The 12,947-nt window shown below is 35.6% G+C and overlaps 1 protein-coding gene across 1 annotated transcript in view; it reads right to left on the bottom strand.

Annotated features, from left to right (window-relative positions):
• Window positions 1-7,085: 7,085 nt before the first annotated feature.
• CAP2 (cyclase associated actin cytoskeleton regulatory protein 2) overlaps window positions 7,086-12,947 on the bottom strand; it is a 119,897-nt gene continuing 114,035 nt past the window's right edge. Inside the window, exons 13-14 of the mRNA XM_039866488.1 lie at window positions 11,760-11,900; window positions 7,086-8,463 (exon numbers count right to left, since the gene is read on the bottom strand). Coding sequence (XP_039722422.1) covers window positions 8,380-8,463; window positions 11,760-11,900 — 225 coding nt within the window. The 3' untranslated portion in view covers window positions 7,086-8,379. The remainder of the gene's footprint in view (window positions 8,464-11,759; window positions 11,901-12,947) is intronic.

Genomic DNA, 12,947 nt, shown 5'->3' on the forward strand with positions numbered 1-12,947 from the left:
AACAATATGATGTTCAACTTCATTCTGACGAACTAAAAAATCCAGAAGAAATGTATTATTTATTAGAAAAATATAAATTGCCAAAATTGATTTGAGAAGAAAACACAAACCTAAAGACATTTATAACCACTGAAGAAATTTAAAAATCAAAGAACTACCCATCAAATGGTTAATCTCTTATTTTTTTTTAATTCTTATTCTTTAACTGCACTGTCTTGAACTCAGAAACAGTGCCCCTATATGTTTTGTATCTTGGAATTTGAGATATTAATTTTGAACTATTATATGATTAATTTTTAAGTATGTTCCATGAGATATTGAAAAAATAGTCAATACAGTTGGCACTTTCTAATTAATCTGCAAAAAACAAAAATGTTCTTTGTTTTCCTACCTATCATTTATTTTTAATTGCAAAAGTAAAATATACTTATAATAAGAAATTTAAACCACAAAGAAATATCTTTGCATCCCATCTGTCTACATTCTCATCTGCTTTTTCAAACGTAAAAAAATAACATTTTATTTTTTATAATTCTTTAATATTTGCTTTATTAATATATTTCTCTAATGTTCTTTGATATATTTTGTTTCTTTTTCCTAACTTTTTGGCTAAAATGGTTATTTTTCTGTTATCTTTTATATGTAGTGCTTCTGTTGTTGCTAATTTGTTATTGCATATTGCTTTCTCTTTGATTCAACAATTATTTAGAAGAGTAATTAAACTTTTTAAGTAGTTGGATTACTTTGCTAAATCTTTGCTATTTTAGCTTTATTGCCTTATATTCAGAGACTGACACATGTAATATTTTCTTTTCAGACTCTAAGGTTTCCATTTTACCCTAATATAGGATTAAGTCCATAAGACATTGGTATATTCTCTATTTTTAACATTCTAATCTTTCAAATTAATCTTGTTAGTGATATAATTAGATTTTTTATATCAGAGTATATAAGCACAGTAAAAGATTAACAACAATAACTACTAACAGAACAATTGTAACTATGCTGTAATAAAAGTTATCTGAATATGGGCTTTCTCTCTCTCAAAATAGCCTATTGTAATTTATTTAGTACAGTGTGGATAAAGGGATGATTTACATCCTGAGCAAGATAGCAAGAGACAGAGTGAGATTTCATCACACTACTCAGAACAGTGCACAATTGAAAACTTATGAATTATTTATTTCTTTAATTTTCCATTTAATATTTTCAGACCACAGGTTACTGTGGGTAACAGAAACCACAAAAGTGAAACGGTGTATAAGGAGGATCACTGTATGTACTTGTTGAGTTGAGCATCTGTATTCTCATGGTATAATTTATCATATTTATACCTATTTTTATAGTATCTTCGGTCTTATTTTTCATCTTTCTCTATTTTTCCTGTCTCATTCTTCCTTTTATTTTCTGTACTTTGGTATATAACTTTTTTTTGTTTTGTTTTTCCAATGTTTTAGAAGGTATGTGTTTATTTTTTATAACTTTTTGGAAATTACAAAGAAAACTTAGTTTCCCTAAATAATTCTTCAACCTATACTTTTCCTCAAGACAGAAACCATGACTCTTGCCCCGCTATATTCTCAGTAGCAATCACATGGAAGTGTTTAAAAAATGTTTAATTTGTTCAGTGGATATCGCTAGGTTCTAAGCAATTGTGCTGGTATACAGTTTTTACCACTTTTTTTTCAAATAAATATTTGCAGAATATTATTTGATTTTTCCTTTTGGATTATACATTTTCAAGTTTATTGTAAAACATTTTCTTCATGTGTACTCTTTCAAAACAGAAACCTGATATCTGAAGCAGACAAAATAGATGAAATAAAAGGTAATTATCTTTTTTTGAATGTGTTTTAAAAATTATTGGATGTTTAATAATCACAAAGAAATATGGGAATTTTAATAACCAAATGCTTATAATGCTTATCCTGACAAATTCAAATGGTAAAGAATAAAGGGGAAAGGTCTTTTCTTCCAAGCCCATACTCCAAAGACAGCCAATGTTGCTATTTTAGAGTACATCTTTCCATAGTTTTCTCTATGCTGTAATGTTGATAATAATAGTAACTAATGCTTTTTAAACCTTTATTATGTGCTATATGTATATTAATTAATTTAGTCCTCAAAACACCCCATGAGTAAGTACTATTATTACCGTGTCTATATTAGGAATGAACAAATTGATGTGTTGAGAAGTTAGGTGATTTTTTTCCCCAAAACTATGCTGCCAGTAAGTGATAAAACTATGATCATTCTCTCAACTACTATGTCAAACTGTCTCTCATCAAATATATAACTTCATATACTAACAAAATATAGTTCTTTTAATTTACATACATTTTAATACAAATGTTCTTACAATCTGTTTTTCTGATACAGGCTCATTTTACTTAATGTATTTATACATCTTTCCAAATTTGTCAAAGGTGTTTCTGGTGAATGAATTGGTAAATCGGAGGGTTCCTTAGTTTCAGTAGGCTAAACTTCTCTGATAAATAAATCCAAATATGTAATAGTATAAGCACAATATAAGTTTATTTCTCCTGTAACTCCTGAAGGCAGGTTCAGGTCAGTCAGTGTGTGTGACTCCGGGCCCCAGGCTAACTTGTTATTCTTGCATAACCAGAACACATTGTCACCTGCATGATTGAGGCAGGCTGGTTGCCATGTTGAGGAACTGGCTGGTGAAAAGGAAAGGGAACATGCAGAAAACGTGCTCTCTTAAAAGACTGAATCTTGATGTGGGATTTACAATACTCAACATTCACATTCCTTCAAAGAGAATCTAGTCACATGGCATTGAACTCCAAGGCAGGCTGCAAAAGACAGTCTACTAAGGAAAGAAAATAGATTTTGGTGCACAGCTAGACTCTGCCATAGGCGGTTTTGTTGTATATTTGTTTAATTATATTTGAAAAATATTTTTAACACACTGATCTCATTTTTTAAGAGTTACGTATTTTTAAATGTATCACTGGCATTTGTCAAATGGACATACCTCTCTCTGGTTGGCGGCATATCCAAATGGAAACCAGATCTTCTGACTCCCATGCCAAAGCTTTAATTAATGCAAGACCTACTTTACTTTTTTGAAATGTTAATGAAGTATGAGCTTTTGTTCCATGAAGATAAGCCCTTTGGAAATATGTCTATCTAATGAGTTGTTGAAGAGAGACTTATTTCTGAAAACTAGAGTATGGAGTTAATTTAATTTGAGAAAATAGTTGTCTAGCCAGTTGGTAGAAGCAGCCTGTAGAATGTAGACCATATTGCTGCTGTAATTATTTTAGATGCTAACATATGAGAGAACATTTTGATAACTCTTTTGAGAACCAGATTTTAGTTGTTAATGAGGGGACATCATTCCCTGAATTCCACATCCACTGAATGGGCTTACATTACAATTAATATTCCTTCTTTATTTCTCAGATACTTGCACATCAGTGGTGACTGAGCATATAGGAAATTGTTGACCACTTACTTAGTGAATTTGGACAGGTAATTTGGATAACTTAGGTTTCCAAAAGAAATACAATTTTTTTTCTTTTATTTTTCCCCTTTAATACCCCCCACCCCCCACCCCCGCTGCCACTTCCACCCCTGATCTATGGATGTTGCTTTCCCTTTAAGAACTGGATCTCTGAAGGCGGGGTGTCTCCTCCCACATGCTTGTGGTGAGTACCTGGGGCCTGGCGCACCCGGGGTATGGTCCCTGGCTCCACCTGGGGCACGAGCCCAGGACCTTCTGCGTGTAAAGCAGACGTGCTAACCGCTACACTATGGAGCTACCTAAAAAGTACAATTTATTTTTCAATAGGCATATATAATTAATTTCTCTTTGCTTACATTTGTCAGATAAGTATCAAAATCTGTTTCGATTTGCCATTGCAATCAGAGCTAAAGAAGTGAGATTCATAATGGTGGAGGAAATTCCTTGGTTATTTCATCCAACTTTCTCTATTCCAGATACTAAAAATATATGTAACTTTTTCCTGAAGGTACATATCATATATGGCTCTTGTACAATATTTCTCTGGACCTCTGTACATCTTTGAGTAATGCTACAGGACAATGTCTTTAAATATCCAACAAGGAGCATAGATTTTATCATGCTTGCTTGCAGAAGGCATTCACTCCCTTAGAACTGACAGTCGGCATCTGCTTAACTCTGATATTTTCTCTATAGCTTTTAAACTGAAGAAGAATACACACAACAGGGGGTGTTGTAATATCAGCTGCATGCAGGGCAGGCTGCTGGGGAATGTGTGTCATTAGCTGCCCCCTGCTAGGGGGATGTGCATCATTTGTTATATGTGGGCATGATTATGCCCCAGAGGGACAAGGAGCAGGGGGAAAAAAGTCTTCCCAAACAAATCTCACTCTTTCCAAAAAAATCTGCAGAACTATTATGTTCATGGGGAGACTTCCCATTACCAGTTTATTGACTTATGAGTTAATGAAATGAGGACATAACGTTATTAAAAATAACAAAAAAAATTAAATGCACACTTTCTGGTTAGTTTCCAAGATGAATTATTGATATCATGGGAAATTACTAACTGAATTTTAATGAAATCAAAATTTCATTAAAATAAGTATGGTCAGTGATGCATTTCTTTCATTTGGATCTTCATGTCCGTATGAATTTTTTTTTTTTTTTTTTTTTACTATGATGGTCCTCAAAAGCAAGGTATTGAAATAAAGTGGACTTAAAACTCAAATATTCAAAGTTGTAGCTTTAAATAAAAATTATCTTTAAATATAAAATGATACATTGCACTGGAGGGAACCCTGAAGAAAATTTTCTACTGATAGACAAACAGTATCCTTGTTAGTTGCATATTCTCTGCCAAGTTACTGAACAAACAGTAGAGGAACAAAAACCATTTGGAGAAAACTAGATGAATTATCACTGGTTAATTTCAGATGGCTTACTTTCCACTTGTAGCAAAGATACAAGCATCAACATGTACAGAAACATCGAAATGGTTAAACTTCCAAAAGCAATCTTTGAAAGACTGTTAAATCAGCTTGTGTCAGTTGAAACAATTAAGCCCTTAAAATTGCATCTGTATCTGAACTGGTGCAGAAAGTGCCAGTGGTTTAAAATAATTCTTTTGAAAGGAACATGTTTAATGAAAGCCATTTTTGGAATATTAAACTTATGAAATAATTCCTAAAGAAATGGTATCAGAGACAATGGAAGACTTCAGACCCGTATCCAACTGCCTACTCTCCATTTCTACTGTCACAGAGACACCCTGAGTTAAACTTATGTTCACGCCTTAATCATGGTTTCCTCCAGATCTGCTTCTTTTTCTGTGTTTCCTGTCACAGAAAATGGCTGTTGTTAAATCTGTGATGAGAATTGACTTTAACTGGAAAGGCAGATGAGGAATATATGGATTGTGTGGGAAACATGCATTAACTTTAGCCACGTTGAATGAAATTGGGACAGGTAGAAATACTCTGTGGACACTTGGAGTCAAGAATTTGAGGAGATGGATTTGGGTTGGGGATGTCGATTTGGGAGTCATCTACATAAAGGCATTAGGTGAAGGGAGACAAATGAGCATTTGACAGGGGAGAAAAAGGTAGAAGGGAGAGGAACCAGAGGAGTTTATTGTGTCTCAAAGTCAACGGAATTTAATTTAAAAGAAAAGGAGGGACAATGTCAAGAATCTTGATGGGTGAGTAATGAGATAAAGCCATTTGAGTTTCAGAAACATGGTTAGACTAGTAGCCAAATTACAGTAGTTATAAAAAGGTGTGTATGTGTGTTCTAGTCCTTGCTTTACCTCTAACTGATTGCTTGTCTAATCTCAAGCAAATTGCTAATGTCAGTGGACCTCACCTTTTTCACCTTTCAAATGAGGAGTTTTCTTAGATAACCTCATCTAGATTCTAGGAAGTTGAAGTGAACATTTTCAGTGAATGAAAGAGTGAATGACCAAAACTGTATGTGTTTCCTTCCAGTTCTAGAAAGAATTTCCATAGATAAGGAGAAGTGGTTAGTACTGACTATTCACTTTGAAAGAGAGTGGGAAAGGAAGACTCGCTGTGAAAGGAAGACTATCAGGAAGAAATAGACTATCTAAAGGAGACAGTATTATTAAGAAAAGGATTTTCAAGACAACAAAGACTCTTATGGATTATTTTATCATTCTGATCCTATAAAATGATGCTTTTGTAATATTACAAAATAAAGAGATACAGGAGACCCTTGCACTTAATTTTTTACTGACTTATTTTTGTTTTGATTTTTTTTTTGATTTACATGATATGTGATTCTGCTAAGTATGGATTTCTTATCCCTTTGATAATATTAGGTGATAGCATTGGTAACATTAGAATTCGACAATATGCAAGGAAAAAAGCATATTTAAAATGCAGCATTGTCTTTGGTAATTGTTTTCCTATACATTGCCAGAGTTTTATTTTTTCCTTTTCCGATAATTCAACCCACTCAAAAAACCAGTAGGTGACTTAGGGCACCAGGGCTGGCAAAATAATTGAACCTCAAGTCTAGATTTTCAGGATCTGTGTTGAAGCGCTTGAAAGGCAGATGATAAGTCTAAGGTCAGTTGACAGAGAGTCTAAGAATTTTGGATGGATTTATTTTTCAATATAAAATTATTATGATATAATGGGTATGTAGCATGCCCTTTTTAAAGTTTTTCTTCTCACTTACATTTTTTTCCTCTAGAAGTTTATTCATAAATTTATTATAAAAGTCAATGATATTATACATTAAAAATATATAGTATATATAATGATACTATATTATACTTATAAACTAAATTTACTTCTGGGATGTTTACATTAACTAAGATCTAGAAAGGGAATTTTCTCAGTGAAGAGACCTTGAATTATAAAACTGGACTCTAGAATTTTCTGACTGATAGTCATTCCACTGCAAATGTGAAATCTATTTCAGAGAAGCCATTCTTCAGGGAAGCTGATGGCATGCTGGATACATTCTCTCATTCGACCAGAAGGACTCAGTTGTCTTTCCTAAATCTGATCAAGGGGCAAATCAAAGCAGAAAAAAAAAATAACTTTAACACTCAGAATTCATCACAACATTTAAACAATTAGAATTTTACTTTATTTCAGAATAAGTTTAGAGTTGAAAAAAGAATATTTACTAAAGCCATAACAGTTTCCATACAGACAAAAACTTTTATAGCAAAACCTTGGTACATGAGCATTAGTTATTTGAATCCTATATGGATACAGAAGATATTTAAAAAATGAAAATGATGTATTCCAAAGGCTGTGATAGGCACAATATATATGCTTGAATTGGGCCTGCAAGCATTATACTATAATTCATTACATGTGATCCAAGAAGTTGCAGCTTCTTCAGCACTATGTACTAAAAAGATACAAAGGAGTATCATAGTTATGCTTATGTTGCATAATACAAAATAGGCGCAGCAAGCCAAACCAACAAACAGTTCTTTAGGTTTTGGAAGAAGTAATACAGCTATGGCTTTTTCATGTTTACTTTTGAGCCTGGTCAACAAGTCTGGCCAGTGGAAAAGAAAGTAGTCTATAATAAAACATTAAAGACATCACTTACAAGGCGTATTTAATAGGTTCAAAGTTGGAAAACAAAAATCGAGCTTGATCTTAGAGTAAAATTGTGAGGTATTATATCTGTTTCCTCTCACCAATCTTTTGGCATGAAAATCTTTAAGCAGAAAAGTAAAAGTTTTTTACATGACATAGCAGAAAAGTATTTTAGGTAACTCACTAGAATTTACGTTTGGTTTTTAGTAACTGTAAAGAAAACAAGTCTTCCAAGGACTGAGAAACTAAATATGGTCCTTAGTATGGAATTTTTGTTATGTAAAAATATGGGTTGAAATACGTATTCTTTTTGACAGTGTATCAAACTGATAAAGGTGAACATGTGGTAATAAGAAAAAAATAGTAGATTTTTCAGAGCATACTACTCCATCATATTGGAATTGTCTAAAAGGTAAAAATGTATATCTTAGATTCTCAAAGGTTTTATTTCTCAGCTAGCAATTAAACGTAAGTGCAAAAGTGAATCATGCAATATTTTTACCTATCAGCTACTGTGTTAGTGATATGAGGGGAATATAATTTTTTTTCCCTTTAAATGTGCAATGCTCACAAGTCATCATGTGGAACGCAAATCACACACAAAGGCAAATCATGAAGAAATGTTAAATACTTCAAAATGCCCATGAAGGCGTGCCAGAAATGATTGTTTCCATAGCACAGAATTGTTGGAGGCCAAAACTAAAGCAGTAGATGCTACTGCAACTTCTAGGTCTGTAATGCTGTTTTTTTTTTTTTTTTTTTTAATGAGGGGGTTCAGATCAGGGGGTTCGGTTTCTCTGGAGGTTAGCCCATGATTTCTGCAGGTTCAGTGACCAACTTGGATCCATCCCATGCTGTCTTGAACTGTTCAGGAACAGGAAATTCTCTCTAGAAAAAGGCAAGAGTAAAAAAGTTATTTATACCAAGGCTTCCTTTGGCAAAGAGATGGAAGGCTGATCAGTGTCACATGATGGGAAAGACAGAACTCAAACCTGTATCTTGGAGAGGACTTCTGTGCCTCATGGAGATATGTACATAGTCATATGTTAGTTCTGTGACTGTCAATCTCAGCATTAAAGCTAGAACTTATTAAGAACCAGGTATTTTTTAAAGCACTAGATATATGTGAACTCTGTTAATTTCCCACATCCCTATGAGCTAGATATTAATTGAGATGCCACCTATGGAAAACAGACGTTAAGCAACTGGTCCAAAATGATATTACCAGTAAGCAGAGCAGCCAGAGTTCAAACTCAGACAGCCTCTCTTACTCACAACTTTCCACCAAACTTAAACATGCACAGAAATCGACTGGAGATCTTGTTAAAAGGCAGATGCGGATTCAGTAGATGTGGGAAAGATATCGACAATCTGCATTTCCAACAAGTTCTCAGAAGATACTGAGTTTGCTGGTCCCCAGTCACACTGAGTAGAAAGGCTTTATGCTGGTGTTACCTGTCTACTCGTTGATGAAATATAAAAAAGTACCTCAGGTTATATATAAATTTGTCACCATTCATCCTGACACCCTTCTTTTCCCATTGGGAAATACATGCGCATGCACCACACACATATATCACACAGTATACATACACACACACACACACACACACACACACACTCTAGCCAAAATAAAAATAGTTTGGAATCTTTCCTTTCCCTTGAAAGTGAGTCTCCAGTTATTTCAGAAGAGAATCAAAGGAAGGTGAGGAGCAGTCACCTTGGCCCCGACTTCTGTGGTCTCCCTGGACTTCCTGTACACACAGTGCTGCTAAAACTCCAACTGTTTGATAAGTTGATGCCTATGCTCACCATCGGTAGATGTGATAATTCATGGGATACACCTATATTCCTAGATGTAGGATCCAACTGTTTCTTTTGGAAGAGGCCATTATTTAAAGAGAAGGTCCTTTTTATAATGTGTGATGAATTCTCCCTGAGTGAAATCCGCAATGCAAAGTCTTAAGATGAAGCAAAAGAGCCATAGGCTTAACAACTCTGTGCATGCACACGCGCAGGCGCATGCGTGTGTATCTGTGTGTCTGTGTAGCTGGTATCTTTTCTGGGGCTCTTCTTGATGAGTAAACAAGGCCAGGCAGAGAATACTCCAGAGTGAAGCATCTCTTTGATAGTAACTGCTCTACATCTGTTCCAAATCTTTTTTGGGAGTTAAGTGATAGGATATGATGGCATATCTTCTCTGATTTCTTTGGGGATGAATCAAACCCACCATCCATTTCCAGATGACAATGCTCACAGCAGGACCTCAGTATTGCTCCCTATTACCTCCAACTGGAAAATGTGTGAACAGGGCCTAGGCCAAAGTACAAGATGATTTATGTATAGAAGGAAGACTTTACTCTTTCAAGCTCAGGTTTTGACCAATACTCATCCATTAGGTAAGTGGATCTCACTCTTAACTCTACACAGGAATCATGTAGGAATCTTTGACAAGTACAGATGTCTGGGTATTATGCCCAGGGATTGTAGCTTAATTAGTCTGGAGCGCTCACCAAACCCCATTGCTTTTCTTAGATCCAGTTCCCATGCAGCTGAGCCTTCAGCTTAAACAGCTGCAAAGGCCAGGGCTCACTCTAATTTTTGGCTCTCCTCTCTGCAGTTGTTCTGCATTGGCTTTAGCACTTCAGTAGTTTGTTTCAGGTGGAAAATGTGAGAAGAGACTCTTTAGCTCAGGGTTAGGCTGGCCATATACCTCATAGTGAAGCATGGGCCAATGCTGGCAGTTTTTGTTTTTTAGACTCAAATGACGAATTCTAGGCTTCAATATGTAGCATGTGTCTGGGTAGTGCTGAAGAACTTACTGAGAGGTGGGGAAAGGGGAGATTAGTGGGCATTTGGTCCTGTTCAAAACATCCACTGAGACTTTTGGTCCACGCCCAAAGGTCCTTGATATTTGGTCCTGTCCAAAATGTCTAAGCTTAGAAAACGTCCCCAGGTTCAAACAGCCCATGTTTATCTCTACTTTTGGGTACGGGATTAATATATAAAGAGTACTACTGTGTTTTATCGATTCAGTAATTGTGTTGTGGCTCTATTGCCAATAATCGCCCTTCTTGCCTTGGTAGCCCAGCTGGTAATCGTACACGGGGTTAAAGGGTTGTGGTGTGAATCTTGCAGAAGAATGGGATTTTTTTAAACTATGGACCAAATGTCTCCATGGACATTTGGACAGGACCAAATTTCCCGCAAGGAAGGAGAACAAGAGAGCAGTCATGTCATCTGTCTACAGAGATTAACCTGAAGGCTGGCTAACTGTGTAGACGGTTAGTGATTGACCCACAGGCTGATGAGGGCCCCTTTTCTAAAGGTGTGCCTGCTAAGATTTCTCCCATCCTTCCTGGTTTACTGGTCCCTTGCACAGTTTGAGTCAGAGGGAATGATCTCTGGATTTATTTCCATATGTCGAAGAAGCAATAACTAGTAGGAAGCAATAACTTGCTTCCAAATAGCAATGACTGGCAGGCCCACCACACTGTGTGATGCAGAGGATGTATTTATATTTCTTTTTCAATGTGTGAAGGTATCTGCATGCTTCTGTTAGAAGCTGCTTTGTTGGGGACAGGAGGCAAAGAAGATAAATGGTGGCAAAATCTCTAAGGCTAGTGTTTCTTGGAAGGGTCACTGCACGGAGTGTTAGCCTATTAAAATAGAGATTCCCAGACCCCACTCCAAGCCTCCTGAATCCCACCTCTAGGTGCAGACTCTGGGAGCTCGCATTTTCATCAAGCTTCCCAGTAGATTCTTACACCGAGTTTGAGAACCTCTGATGTAAGAATACCTACACAAATAGGTCTACTTATTATCACTCACTCCCATTTTCCATAAAGCATTTCTCTCTCTTTTCTGGTTGCCTCCACCATAGCAAAGGAAAATATTTAGTCCTAACTAATATGAACTCAGATGCACAGTGTGTACTATTTGATAAAAGCTACCCTATTAAGGTAATTATTAGTAAACTCCTTTGAGAATCACTAATCCAGGAGAGAGCATAGTCAAGAAACTAATAGGGCAGAAGATATGTAAAGGCAACTCTGAATGCCTCTCTTGCCTGTGAATTGTTCTACAAATAAAGCTCATAGATTGGTAGCTGATTAATCAAGCTCTAAGAATGTTCATAATGAAGGCTCGAGAGAAATTCTTGCAGTCTTTTAAAAGGTACTTACATAATCGCCATCCTGAGGGATAAGTATATTCATTTCAGATGACTTGGCACTCACTATCTCACAGTCTAATGCATATTCACTGAGGTATATGTGGCAGCCTTCTGTTTTATTAATGGAAATTGTTGGCACTCTCCCCATTACCTGAAATAGGAACAAAAATCTGGGACCAAAGCAAAGAAATAGAAATACAGTATCCCCAAATAAGTACAATCCAGGAGCCTAACCAAGCATTAGGAACAGCTGGGTTGGGGCCGGAGAGGCTGGTTAACATCTCTAGTCTGAATTAGTAGGTGTCATTTGGGGACAGAACAAAAGGACCACACAAGGGGATTCTTAAACATCAGGGTTTCTTTCTTCACACAAAATAAAAGGATTAATTTGAAAACAGCAGCTAAATGTTGAGGAAAAAATCTCACAACCCCAGTTAGTGGATTTGAAACATATATTTGATTTCATGATAAAAGAAACAAGATGCATTTGCTTTTATGTGCTTAAAATTTTAGTTTTGACAAATCTCTAGGAAAATTGAATTAAAACAAGTACTAATACTGTCATTTAAGAGCAAACAAATTATTCTGTAATTGAGTAGATTTCTCTTGAACCTAAATAAGAATAAATGAGAAACACTACAATTCTTTTCACATAAGTCCTTTGCTAGATAAAAATCTCACTGGCTGAATGTGAAGCTTAAATGAGATAATGAGTGTCTAGGTATTTTGAAATGTATTAATTTCAGGAGTGAAAACCGGAGACTCAGTTCAAGCCACTCATTGTATAGGTAAAAGGGACCGTACACAAGAGGAGGCAATTCTTTGTGTTGTTTACAAATAACTAAGTGCTATAAAAATTTCAATCAGTTTTAAATTTCTCTTTACCAGTCAGTTTTCAGGCATACCCCCAAAATCTTTATAAGGGCTCTATAGACTGTTCCCCTAAAGAAGAACATATTACAATTCTATAATTTTCCTTCTTATAATGGTAATTAAAGCGATAAACACATCTCCTCTTTCACCCTGAAGAAAAGGCTGAATTGCAAACCAAAGGAGCAACTCCTGTTGATAGTGCAGGTGATGTAAAGAATTCCTTAGAGAGAGTCTAGCCAGGTCACCACACTTCTTTGTTTTCTCCTCTCTCCATAGAAACTGGACACTGAGTGGGAATTGAGCCCACTGAGTGGGAATTGAGCCC

This window comes from Pteropus medius, unplaced genomic scaffold, assembly GCF_902729225.1.
Source record: "Pteropus medius unplaced genomic scaffold, Ma_sr-lr_union100, whole genome shotgun sequence".
Lineage (NCBI taxonomy): Eukaryota > Metazoa > Chordata > Mammalia > Chiroptera > Pteropodidae > Pteropus > Pteropus medius.